General features: G+C 46.7%; 1 protein-coding gene across 2 annotated transcripts in view; it reads left to right on the top strand.

The window, feature by feature from the left end:
• Positions 1-11,089: 11,089 nt before the first annotated feature.
• The window catches only part of SLC25A15 (solute carrier family 25 member 15), a 39,411-nt gene continuing 28,469 nt past the window's right edge, over positions 11,090-22,031 (top strand). For both annotated transcript variants that reach the window (XR_010936852.1, XM_067713150.1), the window contains exons 1-3: positions 11,090-11,224; positions 14,115-14,239; positions 17,426-17,684. Coding sequence is in view for 1 of the 2 variants with exons in the window: in XM_067713150.1 (XP_067569251.1) it covers positions 14,185-14,239; positions 17,426-17,684 (314 nt within the window). In the remaining variant the exon portion in view is untranslated. The remainder of the gene's footprint in view (positions 11,225-14,114; positions 14,240-17,425; positions 17,685-22,031) is intronic.

The raw sequence follows: 22,031 nt of genomic DNA, 5'->3' as shown, positions 1-22,031 counted from the left end.
CTTCCTGGTTTCCTGGGCTGGGTTATGTGCCTTTTCTCTGTTGCCCCCCAGCACCTTTGACATGTCTCTATAATTCTCAGTAAACTGTCTTCCCTCCCTGCAGTAGAAGCTACTTGGGAGATGAGGCTTTGCTTTTCATCTCCAGATTTCCAGAGCTTAGCACAAAGCTTGGAAGAGAGGTGTTGAATAATGCTTTGAATAATGGATTTTTATTTGGGGATTAGTTGAATGCCATGCTTTAGTATTTTACACACAGTGAGGAAAGGATCCTATGATAAAGAGAGGGTTAGAATGTGGCACGTGGAATTCTTCATTGATGAGACCACATGGAGTGTAAAAATGGGGGGCTGAGAGGCACAGGCATGGGCGGAGTGGTACTTAACGCAACAGTTGGTAGAACTGAATCATTCTCTTTATTCTCACCCCAGTGGAAGAAGAGATACTGGGATTTTCCCCTCAGGCCTCTGACTCCAGAGCCTGTGCTAATCTCTAGGCCAGGTTGCCTCAAATATACTGGGCCTTCCAAAGAATGGGTGTATCCCTTTATTTGTGTATCCTTTCAGTGGTTATATCTGTCTGTGTTTGCAAAGAATAATCAATTTTCTAGAAGCACATTTTTTTTTTTTGGCTGCACCACGTGGCTGGTGGGATCTTAGTTCCCACAGGGATTGAACTTGTGCCCCCTGCAGTGGAAGCACGAAGTCCTAACCACTGGAGCGCCAGGGAATTCCCTAAAAGCACTTTTAAAATGTTCATAAATAGGGCTTCCCTGGTGGCGCAGTGGTTGAGAGTCCGCCTGCTGATGCAGGGGACACGGGTTCATGCCCGGGTCCGGGAAGATCCCACATGCCGCAGAGCGGCTGGGCCCGTGAGCCATGGCCGCTGAGCCTGCGCGTCCGGAGCCTGTGCTCCGCAACCGGAGAGGCCACAACAGTGAGAGGCCCGCGTACCACAAAAAAAAAAAAAAAAAGTTCATAAATAGCTAATTGCCTAACGATGGGTGCACTCTCTTAATTTACTCAAGTTTACACAACGACTAATAGTAGAGCAATTTGCCTCTAGATACTCTTCTCTTAACCACTGGCCTATCTTGTCTTAAAACAACTCAGCCATTCAATCATTTGTTCTACAAATACGTATTGAGCTCTACAACATGCCAGCTGTTGTTCTAGGTCAGCAACGTTCAATAAAATTTTGGTGGTGATGAAATAGCCTGTATCTGTCCTGACCAATACGGTAGCCGCTAGCCACAGACGGCTCTTTAGCACCTCCATGTGGCTAGTACAACTGAAGCACTGAGTTTTAAATTTTACTTCATTGCAATTAAGTTAAACTAAGTAGTCACATGTAACAAGGGGCTACCAAAATGGACAGTATAATTCTAGATGCTAGGGAAACATCAGTTAGAAACAAAGATCCCTCCTCTTGAGGAGTTTACATTTTGGGGATGAAGGTAGAGGTGAGAAAGGAAGAGAAACACAGTAAATAAAACATAATAAATAAGTGAAATATATAGCACATGATGTGCTACAGAAAATGAAGTGTGCAGCAGAGGAAGGAGGGCCTAAGTTGCATTTTAAAATAGGGGGGTCAGGGCTTCCCTGGTGGCACAGTGGTTAAGAACCTGCCTGCCAATGCAGAGTACATGGGTTCGAGCCCTGGTCTGGGAAGATCCCACAGGCTGCGGAGCAACCAAGCCCACGCGCCACAACTACTGAGTCTGCACTCTAGAGCCCGTGAGCCATAACTACTGAGCCCGTGAGCCACAACTACGGAAGCCTGCGTGCCTAGAGCCTGTGCTCCACAACGAGAGAAGCCACCACGATGAGAAGCGCGCACACCCCAACGAAGAGTAGCCCCCGCTCGCGGCAACTAGAGAAAGCCTGCACGCAGCAACAAAGACCCAACGCAGCCAAAAATAAATAAAAATTTAAAAAAATAAAATAGGGTGGTCAAGTTAATGTCAGAACTTTTGGATCCTTTGGTTACGATAATTCAGTCCAATCCAATTTCAACCCCAATTTCTCTTCTCCTCTCCCTCCTCTCAAGCCCCTCAAGGATGGGGCAGGAAGGGGATAGAAACGGCAGTCTTGCCTTTTTTGTTGTTTGTGCTCTTAATTCTAATTCATTTGTGATTGTATTTACATTTAACTATTTAGACACATAGTTAGTATATGAAGCAAAGCAATGCTTCCTAAGGGATGGTGTTCAGGGTCACCGCAGCCCTCTCCACGGTGAAGCACCTCCTCAGAGAAGGGCAGCCAGGCTTCCTTCTGCTGCTGTTAGCTCACCCCCAAATGCCCTCTTCTGGTGGGGTATCACCTCCTTTGGCTCCCTGGGCAGCCCTACGTCTCCCCTTCCTGTACTATTCTCCTTCATGGGGAATCATGGGAACCACTGAGAACCCTGCTACCCTTCCCCAGGCCACTGTTCCTTCGAACCAGCTGGCCAAGCCTCCCCACCTTCAGAATCTCTCTGTGAGAAATAGACACCAGTCCTCATGTTCATGAGACCCCTGTACACCAGCTGTCCCAAGACAAGCTCTTCCAAGACCCCCTCATCATGCTCAGCTCTGCTTGGACAGTAAGTGCACTAGTGGCCAGCTGGGAGAGAGCTAAGTGGATTCCTTTCAATGTCCTGGTGACCCAAATGATTTTGTGAAGGGAAGGAATAGGCGTCTCGACACAAGCCCTGCACCCTCCCTGCCCCCTCTCCCCCAGGTGGCCTACGATTCATGACTAACCTCTCCCCTCACACACTTAATCAATTCCTCTCCCAGTGATGGAACAGGAGGCTGGGATGGCGGAGCTTGGGCAAGGAGGGTCGGGCTGATGGATGAGGAAGCAGCAGGTGTGACACCTCGTGGTTAACCCTACAAGGAGGCGTTATTAGCCACTTGTGGTGGCTCTCTCTAGAATGCCCTTCCCCTAAGCACTGAATCTTAGCATCAGTTTGGACAAGAAAAATCCTACCCAGCACCCCATCATATTTTTGGTGTTAAATCACACGTGTAATTTTTAACCCTGTATTAAATGATCAAGGGGGGGTGGTGGGATGAATTGGGAGATTGGGATTGACGTATATATACCACTATGTATAAAATAGGTAACTAATGAGAATCTGCTGTTTAGCACAGGGAACTCTACTCAGTGATCTCTGGTGACCTAAACTGGAAGGAAATCTAAAAAAGAGTAGATAGGGACTTCCCTGGTGGTCAGTGGTTAAGACTCTGCACTCCCAACGCAGGGGGCCCAGGTTTGATTCCTGGTCAGGGAACTAGATCCCACACACCACAACTAAAGATCCTGCATGAGGCAAAGAAGATCCCGTGTGCTGCAACTAAGACCGGGCACAGCCAAATAAATAAATATTTTTTAAAAAAATAAAGAAATAAAAAACAGTGAAAATATGAAAATAAATAAATAAGTAATCAATATACACAACCTTCTGGGCATACAATATACAGCTTTCCTTCTTGGGTTGTCTTGTTTGGCTCATAGAAGGGGATTCTCCACAAGAGAATAGAGACAAACTTCAAACCTGCCACTGACCACAGTGAACAAAATATTGGGTGGGCCAAAAAGTGCCTTCGGTTTTTTACATAAAAGACATATTTTTCATTTTCACCAAGAACTTTATTGAACAACGTATTCACCCTTTTGTTCCACTACCTTCTGCCATTCTTCAGGCAACTTCATAATTCCATCTTCTGAAAACTTTTTATCTTTTTGAGCAAAGAACTGTTCCAGGTGCCTTTTACAGTCTTCCAGGGAGTTGAAATTTTTTCCATTAAGAGAATTTTGTAAAGGCTGAAATAAATGGAAATCTGAAGGTGCAGCGTCTGGTGAATACAGAGAATGAATCAGAACTTCCCAGCCAGCCAAGCTGTAACAGTTTTGCCTGCTCATCAAAGAAACATGCATTCTTGCGTTATCCTGATGGAAGATTATGCCGTTTTCTGTTGACTAATTCCGGATGCTTTTCGTGCTTTCAGTAGGTCTAATCGGGAGCAGTACTTGTTGGAATTAATCGTTTGGTTTTCTGGAAGAAACTCATAATGGAGGACTCCCTTCCAATCCCACCATGTACACAGCATCACCTTCTTTGGATGAAAACCAGCCTTTGGTGTGGTTGGTGGTAGTTCATTTCGCTTGCCCCACGATCTCTTCCATTCCACATTGTTGTACAGTATCAACTTTTCATCGCCCGTCACAATTTGTTTTAAAACTGGTACATTTTCCTTACGTTTGAGAAGAGAATCGCATGCAGAAATACGATTAAGAAGGTTTTTGTCGCCAAACTTATTGGAACCCAAACATCAAAGCGATTCATATAACCAAGCCGGTGCAAATGATTTTCAACGCTTGATTTGTATATTTTGAGTATGTCAGCTATCTCCCACGTGGTATAACGTTGATTGTTCTCAATTATTGTTTCAATTTGATCGCTATCAACTGCAATTGGTCTACCCAACCATGGAGCATCGTCCAACGACAAATCTCCAAGCACAAAACTTCGCAAACCACTTTTGACACGTTCGATCAGTCACAGCACCTTCTCCGTACACTACGCAAATCTTTTTGTGTGTTTCAGTTGCGTTTTCGCCTTTCTTGAAATAATAAAGCATAATATGCCGAAAATGTGGCTTTTTTCCTTTCCATGTCCAATATTAAAATGGCTACACAACAATTCACCGATTTTGATGTCTTTTTTTTTAAATACACACTGATATGACAGCTGTCACATACAATCTAACAAAATTGTTTCGAATGAAGTTAAAGACATCTAAGTGCTACTAGAGTCATCTTACGGAAAAAGACGAAGGAAACTTTTGGCCCACCCAATACGTGAGAGAAGAAGAAAGATTTAAGAACTGTGAGCTTGATGCAGAGCATGATGGGTACCAAGGCAACTCTTCTGCCATCATTTGTGTCACCTGCCCTGCTCTGGTTAATAGTGACCAAACTAGGAACTGTTCCCCCAGATCTGACCGTGAAGATACTATATATTAAGTCCCCGAGCTGATGGCGGTACTTCTTTGATAGTTCAAGCTGAATTTAATGCTTGTTGCCTCGGAAAACTTGAAGGCATATACCTGATTGCTGTAGATGTGAAGATGAGAAAGGACAAGGGGAGCCTACAGGAGAAAATGTATTCATCAGATACTTTTGATATATTTGTATTTTGAAGATAATAGAACCAATAATAAGTAGATTTTGCAGATTTTAATAATCGAAATAGAAAAAAATAAAGGCAAAAAGAAATGGCCTTTACAGTTACTTTGTTTGAAAAATATATAAAATGCTTGCACTGCCTACTTTGGCTCATTAATTTGGTATAAGTGTAAACGATCGGCAAGTTTGATAATGTTTTCCATTTATTTTACGATGAGATGGATTCTTGTTCATTCTATTTCTCAAGCCATATTTTATGACTTTTTAAAAATGGTTTTGATCTTACATTCAAATGGAGGCATCATCAGAGAATACGGACGCGGCTCTGAAAGTTAGTAATTGAATACTTCTCATACTGAAAGCAGATTAGCCTTTAGAAGAGTATCCGTTGGAGATAGGCCCAGTTGTGGGGAAAGACACATGTGTACACAAGCACACACACACACAAGAGAACTGTATACACCGGCAACTTTCATACTGGTAAATTTTACAACAATGATGCAATCCAACAGATTTATTATAATGATTCATATCAACAGATAGTGACTAAAACCCTCCATGGCCAAAGCCCTGGGCCAGGCAAGGTGTAAATCACAGCTTCTGTGCCTTAGCTGGGGACACTGAGTAGATTAGAGAACAGCGGCCCTGAGAACTCTGCAGGTGGCTCCTTCCACCTCCGAGCCCCACCTGCCAGCACTCCCTGCTTTATACTCCAGCAGAGCCAAACTGCTATAGTTCCCCAAACGTGCTGTCCTGTTTCATACCTCTGTGCCTTCAGACGTGCCGTTTCCCCAGACAGGAATGCTTGGCCCATCTGGAGTGGGCATGTGTCATGTTTTCTGGCTGCTTAAACTTGTCTGAAAACACTACCTACATTCAGGGAACTTCCTAACAAGCGAGTCCTTCCTCTCCAAGACAGAAGCCAGAAACCCCACACTCCCAGCCCTCCCTTTACAGATCAGGGTCCAGGCACGTGACCCGGACTCCAACCATCAGCTGTATCTACAGGAGACATCAACTTGGAATGAGAAACACAAGGCAGTGAACATGGCGTGGCAGTGATTTACTGGGCAGAGCTGGGAACCAAGGTGCCCAGCTTTGGAAGAGCAGTAGCTACAAGGCTGAGGCCCTGGCACAAATGGGACAGTGGTACAAACGATAACATCTACAGCTCGGAAGGAGCTGCAGCATGGGTTCCACGGATGACCAGCTCTGCAGTGGGTTTGAGGACTTGTTTCAAGTTCTTCAGGAAGTACCATCTCCCTACTCAGCAGTGGTGAGAGTCATCCAGCATCCTTTTAACCAGCTGCTTTTGTGCTCCACCAGCCAGAGATAGCTTCTGTTGATTGCAGCTAAGAGCCCTGGGTGGTACATCAACAGACTTTCATCCTCTTAAAAAAGGGCCACTTTTTCTTTCAGAACCCACCCTGATACGGGGGTCTCCTAGGGGCCTCCCCTGAAACCCTCTTTTCCATCTTTTATTCATGCCCTTCTCCGAGATGCTACACTACCCATACCCCTCTTGCTGCACGCTCTCCCTGAATTATAATTATTTGTTTCTTCCTCCTCTGCTTGGACTGAGGTCTCTTTAAGGCTAGCCATTGTCTCTTTCATTCTGTATTTCCAGCACTCAGTTTGGGTTGACAAAGAGCCTAGCACATGATCGGTGCTAAATTTGTTAGGAAAGTTTGATAGGAAGCAGTGATCTAATTTGTTTAGGAGGACCAGGGACCAGGAAAGGCATTTGAGGAGCCATGTCTAATACAGGTCTTGGTGAAGAGCGGGGGTTTCAACGGGCAGGATTAGTTGGGATCATCCAGTCCATATTGACATGTAATCTGCCTTCTAAAATTTATATCCTGAGCATTCTTCCATATCCTAAATACACGGTAGGGGACCTTCTTGATTGCCTAATAGAACCCTGCTTTATTTTATTTTGCTTTTTTAAGGTCTGCAGTGGTGATGTCTCCGGGAAGGTGGGTCTCTCCTTCTTCCCAAGAGGATAAACCAGAGGTTGACAAATCATGGCCTGCTAGCCAAATCTAGACCGCCACTTACTTCTTTACGGTCACGAACCATACAAAATGGTTTTCATTGCTTGTTTCTGTTTTTTACAGTTTTAAATGGTTGACAGAAGTTAAAAGAAGAAGAATGTTTCGTGACAGGTAAAAAGTATATGAAATTCAAATTTCAGTGTTCATAAAGTTTTATTAGAACACAACCACACTTACCTGTTGGCAGCGTCTATGGCTGTTGCTTTACAACAGCAGAGTTGAATAGAGGCAAGAGATTGTATGCCCTGCAAAACCTAAAATATTTCCTAGCTGGTCCTTTTCAGAACAAGTTTGCTGACCCCTGTTCTAAACCAATCATGTTAACTTCATTCTCTTCCCAATGTTTATGTTTGGGGGAGCATGAGACCCAGTTCTGGGCCAATGAAGTATAAGGAGAAGTTTGACAGAGGGCTTCTAGGAAAATATTTTTCTCTGATAAAAAGTTAGTATGGGAGAATGCTTCCTGCCTTTGGATGTCTCATGTGAGAATGTGATCAGTAGAGCTGTGGCAGCCATTTTGTGGTCATGAGGAAAAGCGAAGAGAATCACAGAGAAGGGGGCCCAGATACTTTTGAGCTGCTAACTTAATCAACCCTGGAACTTCCTACTTCTAGATATATTTTTATATTCAAAATAAATATACTGACAGTTGGACATTCTATTACTTGCAGCCAAATATGTACTACAACATATGAGAATATTATTTTTAAAATTATGGCATAGTATTTCCTCTTATTGATAACCCATTAAGGTTTAACCATTTATGGGCATTTCTCCTAATTCTTTGTGTTATCTTATTTTTAACACATATTTTACAAATTCAAACTTAAGGCTCATAAAACGTGCACATTTGCTGACTTCCTTTTTCTTATTTTTGCTTGTACCATTAAAAAGCTGACAAGGAAAAGACAAAAGAAATTGTCCCCCTTTAAAATATGGCCCTAACAACTCTTTCATGAGACACGAATTACCCCCTTATTCCACATTGAAAGACAGAAATCCAAACCCATGTTTATTTCAAATACATACTCTACCTGATTCCAAAAAATTTTGAGGGAGTTTTCAATAAGTTACATCAGCAGCCAGGAATGTTCAATGGGAGTTGAAATTGTGTAATCAAAGCATTTTTTTCTTCTTTCTCATTAACTAAAAGTACCCTTGAATCAGAGATAATTTATATTTTTGAATTATTTGCAACTCCAATTAACACTTTGTTAAAACACACCCACATGGTTTCAGGGTCCAAAGCCTTCAAGTGGTGAAATGATTTCTCCTTTTAGTATCATTAACCAGCACATTGTGAAATTCTGTTGAAACAGCAAAAGGTCCCTTTTCCATGTAACCACTCTGTCTGTCCCCTCACCTCTGACCTGCGTCATACCTGCCCTCTCATCCCAGAGCCAGCCCCACTGATGTTCCTGGATTGTGCAATCCCAAATTCAGCAAACAGATGCCTGGAGCAAAGAGGTCAGTGCATTGACTTATTTGCTGTTTTGAACCTGGATCTGAAATACCATTGGGTTGACTAACCTCTATGGAGAGCAGTGATGCATGACTCTAAAACTCTGTTCTCAAGAGGCCATTGGGTTGCTGGGGAATTACCCTTAGGACAAAGCTTGCATGGACACTTTCATGATTTAATGCCAACCAGGTGGTTTGCCAATCCATTCCCTGAGCTCCTGTGAGATGTTAAGCTTTTCTACATCTACATATTTCTCTATTCCTAAAGCAAAGATAGCAGATAGGGCCACTGCTGTGAAGGATTTTAAGCAGTTGAGGTTATTTTATAAAATATTATGGAGGGAGATCTATTCCAGGAGAAAGGACTTCTGGTTCCTGCAACCCTCTTGCTTTTAAGAGGAGGCCTTCTGGGAGGTATTAATGTACAGTGTAGCAGTTAACAACGCGAACTTGGTTGAGTCCCAGCTCCCCCCTTAGTAATTTGTTTTCGAATTATCTGCCACTCCAATTAACACTTTGTTAAAACACACCCACATTGTATCAGGGCCCAAAAGCTTCAAGTGGTGAAATTATTTCTCCTTTTAGTATCATTAACCAGCACATCGGGCAAGTCACTTGACCTCTTTAAGCCTCAGTTTCTTCACCAGCATCATTGCCAGCCGTGGGGTACAGCAAGCAGGACAGCAGGCAGAGAAGAGTTTGTGCAAAAAGGCAACTTTGCAGATTAGGGGTTAAAGAGTTGCACAGAAGCTTCCTAATTGCTTCTTAGTTTACAGAACTGAGGCTGAGGGTTGTTTAGGGGAGGCGAGGGAGAGAAGAAATGTAAAAGGCTTGGGGAGAGTGATGAGAGTTTGGGACAGCCCTTATGAGGGTAGGAGAGGAAGGTGCTAAAGCCAGAAAGGACAAAGTATCAGGGGGGAGCTGATAGCTCAGGGAGACCCAGATCTGGAGTAGCAGTGCCCTCCCCTGCCCCCATGCTGGATTGCCCCCAAGGCTCCCACAGCAGGGGGTTGCAGAGGAAGCCAAGATACTGTTACGTGATGGCTGGGGTTTAAAAGGGTTAAATGACTCACTAAAGTTCACAGAGATTTTAACACAAGTGGCCTGGCTCCAAGTCCAGCTCTTTCTAATCTGTAATAGGAGATCTAAGCCTGTCCTAATTAGCTCCTTTGGGCCTCATCTTTCTGGTTTGCAAAAGCCAGGTGATACTGAAAGTCCTAGTCCTATAGGACGTTATACCATAGGTTCTGTCCTGATCTGCTTCCCACTTGTTATGTTACATGTCACTTTGGGCAAGTCACTCAAACGCCCTGGCTTGCTTCTGTAATTAAATTTTGTTCCGGAAGCTTGAGTTCTAAAGCGCAGCAGAAGACGGTCTTGGGCTGGGTTGAGGAGGGCCCTTGTTTATCAGGAGCTCTGAACCTTCACAGCACCTCCCCCTTTCCCTCCTTCCCCAAGGTCTATTCAGCTCGGCACCGGTGTTTAAGGACTAACACAAGTCACCTCAAATATTTGTCACTGGCCCTCACCCGAAATCACTTAAGTTACATTGGCCGTAGTCTAACACCACATCCAAACAGGGCAGAAAATTGTAAAAGAAAACGATAGCACGGTTTAAGGAAGAAAACACGGTGTAGAAAAGGAAAATAAATCCATGAGGTTTGAACCAAAGCACTCCGAAGGCCGCGGCTGTTAACATCGAGCAGCTGTCAGTAATAGACCAAGACACTTCCAGCTGTGCGGGTCTTTGCCTGGGCCACTAGAGAAAATTCCTTTACTCCCGGTGCACAACAGACTCCTGCTTTCTAATAAAATTCCAGAGAACCATAGAACTAGCCTATAATTCACTGGAAACTAAAAGGACATTTAGAGTTACAGTTTTCATCGGTGGGTGTGCTTTCCGAAATGTCATCGGTGGAGATGGATGTCCTCGCGGAGGGCGGACTGGGAAATGTTTGGGGTTTTGTTTTTACCAGCAATAAGCAAATTTATTTTTCATCACTACCTTTCCAGTACTTTCGCACTCAATTATAACATAAAATTAAAGCCTTGAGCCCCGAGTCCCTGCAAAGCTAATCAGCCTGAAGACTTCAGTCCCTCGTCCTCACTCCGACACCCCCCGCCCCCGCCCCGCCTGAGGTCGAACTAGAGACGAGCTCACCGAGGGCCTCCGGGAACCGAACGGCAGGAAAGCGACGTGGAGGCCGCGGCTCCCAGCCCTCCCCCCGGCCCCGCCAGCCCCTCCCGCTCCCGGCGCGCCCCCCGGCCCGAGCGCGCCGCCGCACCGCGCCGACTTCCGCTTCCCCGGCAGGCGGGAGGCGCCCCGGCCCCGGCCCCGGCCCCAGCGCAGCCCGTCCCGGCCGCAGGGGTCGCTCCTGAGCCCGCGGGGCGCCTGCCGGCGGCAGTCTGGCGCGGGAGGCGGGGCGGAGGGCCGGCCGGTAGCCCACGTGGGTGTTAAGCGGCCGCCCCCGCCGCCGAGCCGGAGTCGAGAGCTGGCGGCGGAGCGCGAGTAGGACGTGGCCAGTCGGCACGGCGGTGAGCGCAACTCAGCCGGGCGCTCGCGGGCTGCAGGCAACCGGCCGGGAGGAGAGGGAGGGAGAGGGAGCGGGCGGGCCGGCCGGCCGGCCGGCCTCCGCGCCTGGGCGGTGTGACCCTCCCGGGAGGCGGGGTGGAGATCCGGGGTCCCGGGCCCGCCGCGCCGCACACGTGCCCGAGGGCCCGCGGGCGCCGCCTTCCCGCGCTTTGCCTGGGATTCCATGGAGACTCGGGCCCCGCCGCCTCCTGCGCGCAGTGGTCACGTCCCGGGAAAGGTTGCCCTCATTTGCCCGGTCGTAGTGTCATGCCGGCACCGCGCCGGGCAGGGAGGGCGGAGGCGCTTATGAATGGGAGACCCTCGCAGGTTGCTGTGGCAGAGTCAGCGAACGTTTAGGGCCGGGAAGACAACAAAGTTGGAAGTTGTCTCCTTAAGCTGACCCTTGTGCGGATCGGGATCCCGAGCCCCGGAGCAGGAGCTCCCGAGCCAGCTGCTGAGCGGCGAGACTGGTTTGCATCCCAGCGCCCGTGGGTCCCACCAGCTCTGGGCGCTCGGATGGCGGGCGCCAGCTTCGGCCTTGAAGCTGGAATCTTCCCGGAGCAATTCGTGTTACCTAGTGGGGAATGCGGCCTCCTCGGATTCTCCCACACGATAAGTTAATTTCCCGAAGGAATGAAAAAGATACATGGTCTGCGTTGTTTCGTTTGGAGTTTGACTCCGGTGTAGTTTGAAGGAAGGGTAAAGGGACGCTGAAAGGATTCCGTTTTTCTCTTCCAGTTGGTACGAAGGCTCACGAATCAGTTTAATTAACTCAACTTGATCAGTCTGGCTGCCTCCACGCCCCATTGCCTCCTTCAAGCCAAAGCTACGCGTAATTTGAAACAGATGCCCCTTCTGAGTTAATCTGTTAAGACTGTTTGTTAACTGTTCTAATAATTCTACAAGTAGTTATTTGTAGGAGTTGATGTGTTTGTTTGACTTGCCTAAAAGGGTCGAATCTAAAAGGGTTGAATTCGCATTGATGACACAGTACCATCTGCTGTGCCTCTTCTAAGAAAGAAATGTCCACCCCCGCCAAGGGAATGGGCTGCATTGGATGTGACCTGTCTGTGACTCCTTTCCCCCCTTGTCTCCATTTTCCTCTAAAATGCAGGGTTGGGTGTTTTGTTTTCTCTTTTTGGCCAGGTGGGAATACTCTGCTTGATAGAACAGACCCAAAAGGCAAGACTTGAGTTGAATCCTGTCTCTGCCACGGACTTGTTGTATGACCTTGGACAAGTCCTTGTCTTCCTCTGGACTCAGTTTTCCATCTGGAAAAGGAAGAGATTGGGTTAGGACCCTGATATCCTTCTCTAGATACTCGATGGTCGCCGTCTTATCAACCTTAGTAATTGGTACTGCCTCTCCAGGTCTATCAGTAACATAAAGTCAGTGTTTTGTACATCTAATTGTATGTCTAATTTTAGTTGCTTTATTAAGTAGTGTTCTTGTGCTGTTGCTGGTTTTAACATTTTTTGTAAAGATTCTTGGTGTCTAGTCATTGACAACATGCTTCAAGTGGTTAAAAAACTTCTTGGTGGCTAAAATTATTCTCCGCTGCTGCTGATTAGGAAGATGTTGGTATTCATTGGTCATCCAGCCTGCCCACCCCCTCCTCTGAGAGGTGTCCTGACTGGGATCACACAGGTCTTCAGTGTGATGGATAAAAAGCATTCCTTGTTATTCAGGCGTTAAGTCAGTGACATAGCTTGAAAATCATACAGAATTGGTTTCTGTATTGGTTATTTTAATATTCTGTGTGAATGAAACACCTCTCCTTTTCTAGTCAATATTAATTAAGTCCATGCCTTGCCAATGGTTGATTTTTGTCTAAAGTAGAGGAGTAGACCCTGGTTTTCCCAAACTTCTAGGCTCCAGCTCAAACCTACTGAATCAACATTTCCAGGAGAGCAGCCTGGTTATTGGAATGTTTAACAAGTGTCCCAGGTGATTCTTATCAAGCAAATTAGGGGCGCAATGGACCCAGGGGTTGCTTCTCAAAGTATGGTTAATAGCCAGGCATTATCAACTTCACCTGGGAGCAGGTGAAGGCAGGCAGCATTTCTGGTCCCACTTGAAGCCAATCACATCAGAATCGGCCTTTTAACAAGGTCCCCAGGTGATTCGTGTGCATGTTTATGGTTGAGAAGTTCTGGAAGGCCTATGATGATAGTAATGTTTGGTGCTGTGCTTTGTAGTTGTTCTAAGACCTCCTGGTGTGTGTTCACAGTTCATCGTATTTGTCCGATGTGGCTGTTTGATTGCCCTCGTATTATAATGATAGTACTTTTATTTTTCACCTTGTATAGACGGGAACCTCCAGCTTTAGGGGCCCAAAGGGTCACCATACCAGTGGCAGAGCAAGCATTCAGACCCAGGCGTGTGTCACTTGGCCGAGCTCCTAACCCATTCCTTTCCAGGCTACTGTTTTGTGACCTTCTCTTAGGGTCTCAGGCCGCTGTCTGAATTTGGAACAGAACCCAGTGGATTGATGGTTTAACTTAGGCCTCTGAAAAACTGGTTTGATGGGGCTTGGGATGTGCGGTTGGCTTGCTTATTGGCATTCGTTTCTTGAGGGTTTCAGAAAGGTTGGTTGAAGTGCCCTCACCTGTGGCTGTAGCAGTGCTACGTGAGCAAGGTTTTTGGTCTGCGTGCTTTTCATGGGGAGGTGGTGGGCAGGGAGAAGGGGAGGCGGATCACTAAGCTGCTCTGACAGCTCGAGCCCCCTCCTTTGGAGCAACGTAGAGACAGTTTCCCGGTTCCCTGAAGTTCAAGTCCAGTAGCTAGGCAGCAGGCCTAGAGAAAGGGGGGCTGCGGAGGCCTGACTGATGGTGAACTCTTGCCTCCTTCTAGGAATATGAGGTGCCCATTGTAAGCTCGTGAGAGTTGCCCTCCGCGGAACCCAGCAGAGGAGTGGGCAAACATGAAATCCAATCCTGCCATCCAAGCTGCCATTGACCTTACGGCGGGGGCCGCAGGTAATCCCAGAGAAAACCCCTCCTTTGTTCCTCAAATACCTTCTGCAAGTGAGCTCTGGTGAAGACATTGCCTTTGTACCTCCAGAAACGACATGCTTTAACCCTGGAATGAATCCACTTAATACAGGTGTGATACTGTGTTGCAAACACAGCAGAAGGTAGAGTAGTTCCCGCTGTATTAGAGCTATGAGTCAGGGTATGGTGTGGGAGTGTCCCCGGGTGACAGCTGGAACATATCACAGCTCAGAGCTGAAGCCGCTCGTCCATTGCCATGTGGCTGGGATATGCAGGATTCCACCCCAAGCCTGGCAGCCTTCAGAGGCCTTAGAGTGCAAAAATAACACTGTGTCATCTCTCCAGGGAAAATCCTAGTTACTGTCCTTACAACTGCTGGGGGAGAGAAAGGATACCCTTAGAAATGTCATTGGTAAATCAGGCTGACTTTTTACTGTGTCTTAAAGCCCTGAAAGGAGGGGCCCCAGGATTGGCCGAGGAGTGGTGGGCGGGGCGAGTGCTGGGGCGGACTCTGGCCCCACTAGGCACCATCGAGTTCTGGACAGCACCTGCCACCGCAGGCCACTCTTTAGAAAGGTCACCTTTTTTCAGCCTGAGGCAAGTGACAGACTTGGAAGTGCCTGGGTGGTTACTTGGTTCTCCAGATTCCTGGATGATTCTAGGGCTGGAGGAGCGCTGGAATGCCCATACTTCCCAGATGCAGACCCTGGCTTACCTTTGCCTCCCTCACCGATTCTTATATTGGGTCACCGCTCCTTGGAGTGAAGAGGCCAGGGGAGCCGGTTGCCCATTGTCCTTTTATCTGGTGGGACCTCCTGAGTCAACAGATCAAGAGCAGTCAGAGCCGCCTTCTCTCATCCTGTCGTCGTCTTTTTTTTTTTTAATATTTATTTATTTGGTTGCATCGGGTCTTAGTTGCGGCTCACGGGCTCCTTAGTTGTGGCATGCGAACTCTTAGTTGCAGCGTGTATGTGGGATCTAATTCCCGGACCAGGGATCGAACCCGGGCTCCCTGCGTTGGGAGTGTGGAGTCTTTTTTTTTTTTTTTTTTTTGCGGTATGCGGGCCTGTCACTGTTGCGGCCTCTCCCGCTGCGGAGCACAGGCTCCGGACACGCAGGCTCAGCGGCCATGGCTCACGGGCCCAGCCGCTCCGCGGCATGTGGGATCTTCCCGGACCGGGGCACGAACGTGTGTCCCGTGCATCGGCAGGCGGACTCTCAACCACTGCGCCACCAGGGAAGCCCGGGAGCGTGGAGTCTTAATCACTGTGCCACCAGGGAAGTCCCCTGTCGTCTTCTTAATTGTAAAAAAGAAATCATGGGTTCAGGGAAGATCGAAGTATTTTTCCATGAACCAGAAATCGGCCAAAGTAGGCTCATGAGGAAGTCTGCAGACACTGATAAGTTCAGGCGAGGGCGCTCCCAGGTCAGAGACGACAAGGAGCAGGGGAACCAAGGGCTGCCTGGATTCCACCCCACGGCCTCTTACGCGCTGAGTGCCTTTGGGTCAGCCCCTCACCCTGCCGTGGAATCAAGCCCCCCACGCCCTGTGCACCATCCCCGACCCCTTCACCACTCCCCGCTCCCCCAATGCCATACTGCGGAGGATGCTGACTTTGGCAACAGTGGACCCACTTGCTTGCCCTCGGCATCCTCTTACCCTCCCGTGAATGCCTGGGCTCAGTCTGTGTCTCTGCAATAGAAGGGCATTTTACCCCATGAGGGATGCTCAGCTTTTGGAATTTTATATCCTTCAGTCACTCTATCAAAGATAGACTGTAGGATCTGTTGTGATAGAATTAAAATGCATCTAGGTTGTCAAAATTATGAACCCACTTTAAAAATTCTGACATTCACCTCTTTTGGAATGTTTTTTTTTTTTTTTTTTTTTTTTCTGCGGTACGCGGGCCTCTCGCTGTTGTGGCCTCTCCCGTTGCGGAGCACAGGCTCCAGACGCGCAGGCTCAGCGGCCATGGCTCACGGGCCCAGCCGCTCCGCGGCATGTGGGATCTTCCCCCGACCGGGGGCATCGGCAGGCGGACTCTCAACCACTGCGCCACCAGGGAAGCCCGGGAGTTATTCTTAACAGCCCTCCCTCCATCTCTACTTTCCACAACTTCATTGGAGTAACTGTGTATTATGTCTAAGTTATGAAATTGCATTTCTGAAATATGTAAGCCTTCTCTTCAATTTTGCTGAGGTTTTAGTCACCTCATCCAGTGACTGTTTCCTGACGCAAGCACGGGACGTCCCAGGCCCAAGGGGAGGTGGAAGCATTCACCAGTGACAGACAGTTCCCCAAATGCTGACCCAGTTCAGGGTCTGGAGATATTACAGGGTTTAATAGTTCATTCTTCTCCTTACATTCAGAATTTTTATCGAAGTAATTGAATGCAATTCAATGCTTTTGTCGTATAAAAGCATATAAATATATGATTTATACTAAACAGGGGTAAGTTTCAATCCATTTCCTGTCTGAATACAAATCATTTATTGGTAGAGTCCAAATAAGATGTTTTCCCATAGGGTCAAACATTTAGCTCTTCAGGGACTAATTAGACCCTTTGTTTTCTTTATCTGTGGCCTATTCCTCTGTTATTTCCCTGATAGTCATTAGGACCACTGGGCATCAGGCAAAAGCGTGATTAACACCAGACTCTTCCCTTCCCCTTCCTTTTATGTGGACGCACACACAGGCACAGTTAACCGCTGTAAATGAGCCACTTGTGGTGTAGCAGCCAGTATGTTAGAGCCTTATCCTAATCCTCACGTTAACCCGATAGGGAATCGAGGCTCGGAGGTCACGTCGCTTAGCCAGGATTTCACAGCAGAGTCGGGCTTTGAGCCCAGGTCCCTCTGACCAATGCTCCTGAACACACGTCACACCTTCACATCCGGTGGCTTTGACTGTCAGACACACGTCCTCTCCTCTACCGAGTTGAGCTCTTTCAGGGCTGGAGCGGGGTGCCAGACTCATGAAGGACCCCTAGAAGTTTTATTGGACTGAGCTAGGAGGGTTGGCGGGGGAGGGGGGAGGAGGTCAAAATGAAGTGACCCAGAGGTAAGCCCTGCGGTGGGCTGCCTGTCCCTCATCTCCATGGGTCCTCGACGCCGCACTCTACCACGTGGCTGTAGACTGGTGCTGGACGAGGATTCCTGTCCTGGTTGCAGGGGGCACAGCATGTGTACTCACCGGGCAGCCCTTCGACACCATGAAGGTGAAGATGCAGACGTTCCCCGACCTGTACAGGGGCCTCACCGACTGCTGCCTGAAGACCTACTCCCAGGTGGGCTTCCGGGGCTTCTACAAGGGGACCAGCCCAGCGCTGATTGCCAACATCGCCGAGAACTCCGTCCTCTTCATGTGCTACGGATTCTGCCAGCAGGTGGTACGGAAAGTGGTTGGATTGGAAAAGCAGGCGAAGCTGAGGTGAGTTGAGGTCACTGAGACCTCTTTGTCTGAGAAACAACACTTGTGTAGTCAAGCTTTTTATGAGACCTTATGGAGAAGAACATTTCCGTTTTTATAATAACTACTTTCTTTGATTATGAAGTCGTATATTGCCATCGTAGAAAACTGGGAAAACGCACATGTGTTATGCAAAAGGAGAGTTGCCCATAATCCACCGTGTAGAAACAACCACCCCCACGTTCCTTCCATTCTTCAGGAAGATGCTTTTCTTTCTTTCTTTAAAAAATTATTATTATTTTTTTATTATTTTTCTTTTTTTAATTGGAGTATAGTTGATTTACAATGTTGTGTTAGTTTCAGGTGTACAGCAAAGTGAATCAGTTATGCATATATATATATATATATATACACATTCTTTTTCAGATTCTTTTCCCATAGAGGTTATTACAGAATATTGAGTAGAGTTCCCTGTGCTATACAGTAGGTCCTTGTTGGTTATCTGCTTTATTTAGAGTAGTGTGTTTATGTTCATCCCAATCTCCTAATTTATCCCCTCCCCCCATGTTTCCCCTTTGGTAACCTGAAATTTGGTTTCGAGATCTGTGAGTCTGTTTCTGTTTTGTAAATAAGCTCACTTGTGCCATTTTTAAAAATTAAATTCTAAATATAAGTGATATCATATGATATTTGGGGAAGATGCTTTTCAAATTCTGCTGTTGGTGCCACTTCTCTGGGCAGAAGTGCAGAACTTAAACCATAGATGCAACTTGTGACCCGAGTTTTGGGTTTCACGTCATCAGCAGAATGCAGGGTATTGGAAGAGCCAAATAGGTTTGAGGAAGAACTTGGAATTTTAGGAAGGGTCAGAGCATCTGAGAAGATGCAGGTGAACCTACTGTTTCATTGGTCGAGTCTGCCCCAAACATCAGACTTGGGTGTGTATTTGGTCATTCCTTGGGTATTTATTATACCGAGACTAAAAGGAATTCGGAAACCACTGGGATGTTTAGCCTTTACTCCTTTGAACATTGATTTATTTTATAAGTTTTCACTCTTTTTAAAAAAAATTATTTATTTATTTTTGGCTGCATTGGGTCTTTGTTGCTGCATGCGGGCTTTCTCTAGTTGCGGCGAGTGTGGGCTACTCTTCGTTGCGGTGCGCAGGCTTCTCATTGTGGTGGCTTCTCGTTGCAGAGCACAGGCTCTAGGCTTGTGGGCTTCAGTAGTTGTAGCATGCGGGCTCAGTAGTTGTGGCTCGTGGGCTCTAGTGCTCAGACTCAGTAGTTGTGGCACACAGACTTAGTTGCTCCGTGGCATGTGGGATCTTCCCCGACCAGGGCTCAAACCCGTGTCCCCTGCATTGGCAGGTGGATGCTTAACCACTGTGCCATCAGGAAAGTCCCCATTGGTTTATTTTAAATCATTTAAAATTATTGTTATCAGCTTCGTGGTTGCAGAGGGCAGTCTTGCCTGTTGTTTTGGTGGGAATTCAAGACCCTATTGCAAACACAGGTCCCACGTGGCTAAAGTAGGTTCCTTTTGTACTGAAGTCTTTGGGGGTGCCTGGAGATGTGCCCATTTATAGCAGGCATCCCATCTTGATAGATGGAACTTGTTTTTTAAAGGCTTGGGACTGGATGAGATCCCCCAGGGAGACAGTGTTTATAGGACTGAGCACAGATCCTAGGACCCTCCAGCAGGGAGGGGTCAGGAAAAAGAGGAAGTAAAGAAATAAGCAGAAGATAAACCAGGAGAATGTGGTGTCCCGTGGTAGAGACAGACAGGAAGGGCACTGCAGTGACTGCAGCTCTTTGCACTGGAGCGAGAGACTTCCTAGCTGAGGAGACCTGGAGTTGAGGTCTCCTTCAGCATCCTTGGAGAAGGACAGGGAAATGGAGCAACCACAGGAGATTCTGGAGCAGGTTCTGCAGTGAAGAAAGCTTCCTCTTTCACTCGGCCTAACCCAGCACCCACGTCTTTTTTGAACGTGGGGGACAGGCGGGGGGCTGCAGCTTTTTCATCCTGCAGAAGAGTGGTTGCTCATTACCAGTGAGCAAATGCTGCCTGAGAGCTTACGAAGCTCTGACATGCGTGTCGTGCTTTCTTAGCCCTCACCGTGGTCCTGCGCGAGAATCCAGGCAGGTGATGGTATCCGTTTTATAGATGGGGAAACTCTGGTACAGATACTGACGTGCTGAAGATCACTGGGTTAATAAGTGACAGAGCCGGGACTGCAGCCCGTGTCTTCTGCACCCCCAATCCGGCATTCTTCCCTCAAGACCACAGGCAGGGCTCTGGAGTACTTTGTAGGGGTCAGGTCTAGAGAAAACATTAATAATTACACAGAAGCAGGGAAAGGAACTGCTTGTGATCACCTGTTACGAATTTCTGCAGTGATACAGTAAATATTCTCGGTTTGAACACTCCCTGAGTAGCGCTCTCTTTTCACCTTTGGCTGGACGGGCTCTGACACAGCAGGAGTGTTTAGGAACATGTTTGTTGAGTGGGTGACAAAACAGTTGATTCCTACAAAATCCCATCCTATGCCGACTGCCATCTGAGATCCAGTTCTAAACGTTTCTGCTATAGGCACAGCCTGGGGCCCAAGTCCCTCATCTCATGCACTGGTAGGTGAAAGCATTTATTAGAAAGCCAAAGTCCACTGCAGATCTGACTTGGCCCTGGGTTGCCCTGTATCAGCATGCTTGGGGTTCGTTCAGGCGTTACCGCCTCTTGGATGAAACAGGCGTCCATATCTGTCGATACCACCTTTGTTCCAGCGAGACTGGCAAACCCTGGTCAATGACCCTGATTGACTATGGCCTGTCAGCAGGTTGACAGAGAGTCCCAGAGGGAGGCCAAGTATGGATCTGCAGACTGGCCAAGAGACAAACCCTTTAAGCTTTGGTTTTGACAAACAATTTAAGTAGGAGTGAAGGGGGAAGGATAGAGGGGATGGCGTCGGGCACTTCCCACCCCTAGAAAAAGCCGCGTGCCGGTACAGTTGTGGAGCTGGCTCTCCTAGTGACCGTCTGACGCGTCATTCTTTAAAATCGAAAGGAAGGCCACACTGCAGGCGGTGTCTTCCTCCTGAAAGCAGGCCTGCTCCAAGCCAGCTCTTCTGAGGCCTGGCTGTGTTAACAGGCCGGCTCAGCCCTGGGCACCCACTTCACATCCACCTGAGGCACCAAGGCCAGACCACCAGGGATAGGAGATCGGGACCGGGATGGTAGGCAGCCCTTGGCTTTGTGCAGGCACACGTCAGATATTTGAGGTTCGGTTCCAGACCATCTTGCAAATTTTTTGGTTTCCCAGTGCATATAAAGCTGTGTTCACACTATACTGCAGTCTGTGCAATAGTGTTATGTCCCAAAAAGAATGTACCTACCTTAATTTAAAAATACTTTATTGCTAAAAAAAATGCTAACCATCCTCTGACAACTCAGGGTTGCCACAAACCTTCAACTTTGTTATAAAGCAGAAACTAACACACCATTGTAAAGCAATTGTACTCCAATAAAGGTGTTTTAAAAAAAAAAAGAAAAAGGAATTTAAAAAATGCAGTATCTTCAAAAAGTAATAAAGTGAAGTGCGATAAAACAAGGTTTGCCTATAGTAACGTTTGACCTCAGTTTCTATAACTATTAGTTCATTGTAACTTTTTTTATGGTTTCAAAACACTTTTTATAAAACATTTAAAATTTTTTTATTTTATATTGGAATATAGTTGATTTACAATGTTGTGTTTCAGGTGTACAGCTAAGTGATTCAGTTATACATATATCCATTCTTTTTCAGATTATTTTCCCATATAGGTTATTAAAGAATATTGAGTAGAGTTCCCTGTGCTATTCAGTACATCCTTGTTGATTATCTATTTTATATATATGTTAATCCCAAACTCCTGATTTATCCCCCCCCACCATGTTTCCCCTTTGGAAACTATAAGTTTGTTCTCAAAGTCTGTGAATCTGTTTCTGTTTTGTAAATAAGTTCATTTGTATCATTTTTTTTAAGATTCCACATATAAGTGATATCATATGATATTTGTCTTTCTCTGTCTGACTTACTTCACTTAGTATGATAATCTCTAGCTCCCTCTGTGTTGCTGCAAATGGCATTATTTCATTCTTTTTTATGGCTGAGTAATATTCCACTGTATATATGTACCACATCTTCTTTATCCATTCCTCTGTTGATGGATGTTTAGGTTGCTTCCATGTCTTGGCTATTGTAAATAGTGCTGCTGTGAACATTGGGGTGCATGTATCTTTCTGATTTGGTTTTCTCTGGATATATGCCCAGGAGTGGAATTGCTGGATCATATGGTAGTTCTGTTTTTAGTTTTTTAAGGAACCTCCATAC

Source organism: Pseudorca crassidens, chromosome 18, assembly GCF_039906515.1.
Source record: "Pseudorca crassidens isolate mPseCra1 chromosome 18, mPseCra1.hap1, whole genome shotgun sequence".
NCBI lineage: Eukaryota > Metazoa > Chordata > Mammalia > Artiodactyla > Delphinidae > Pseudorca > Pseudorca crassidens.
The sequence above is the reverse complement of the archived record's forward strand: the minus strand, read 5'-3'. Positions and strand labels throughout refer to the sequence as shown.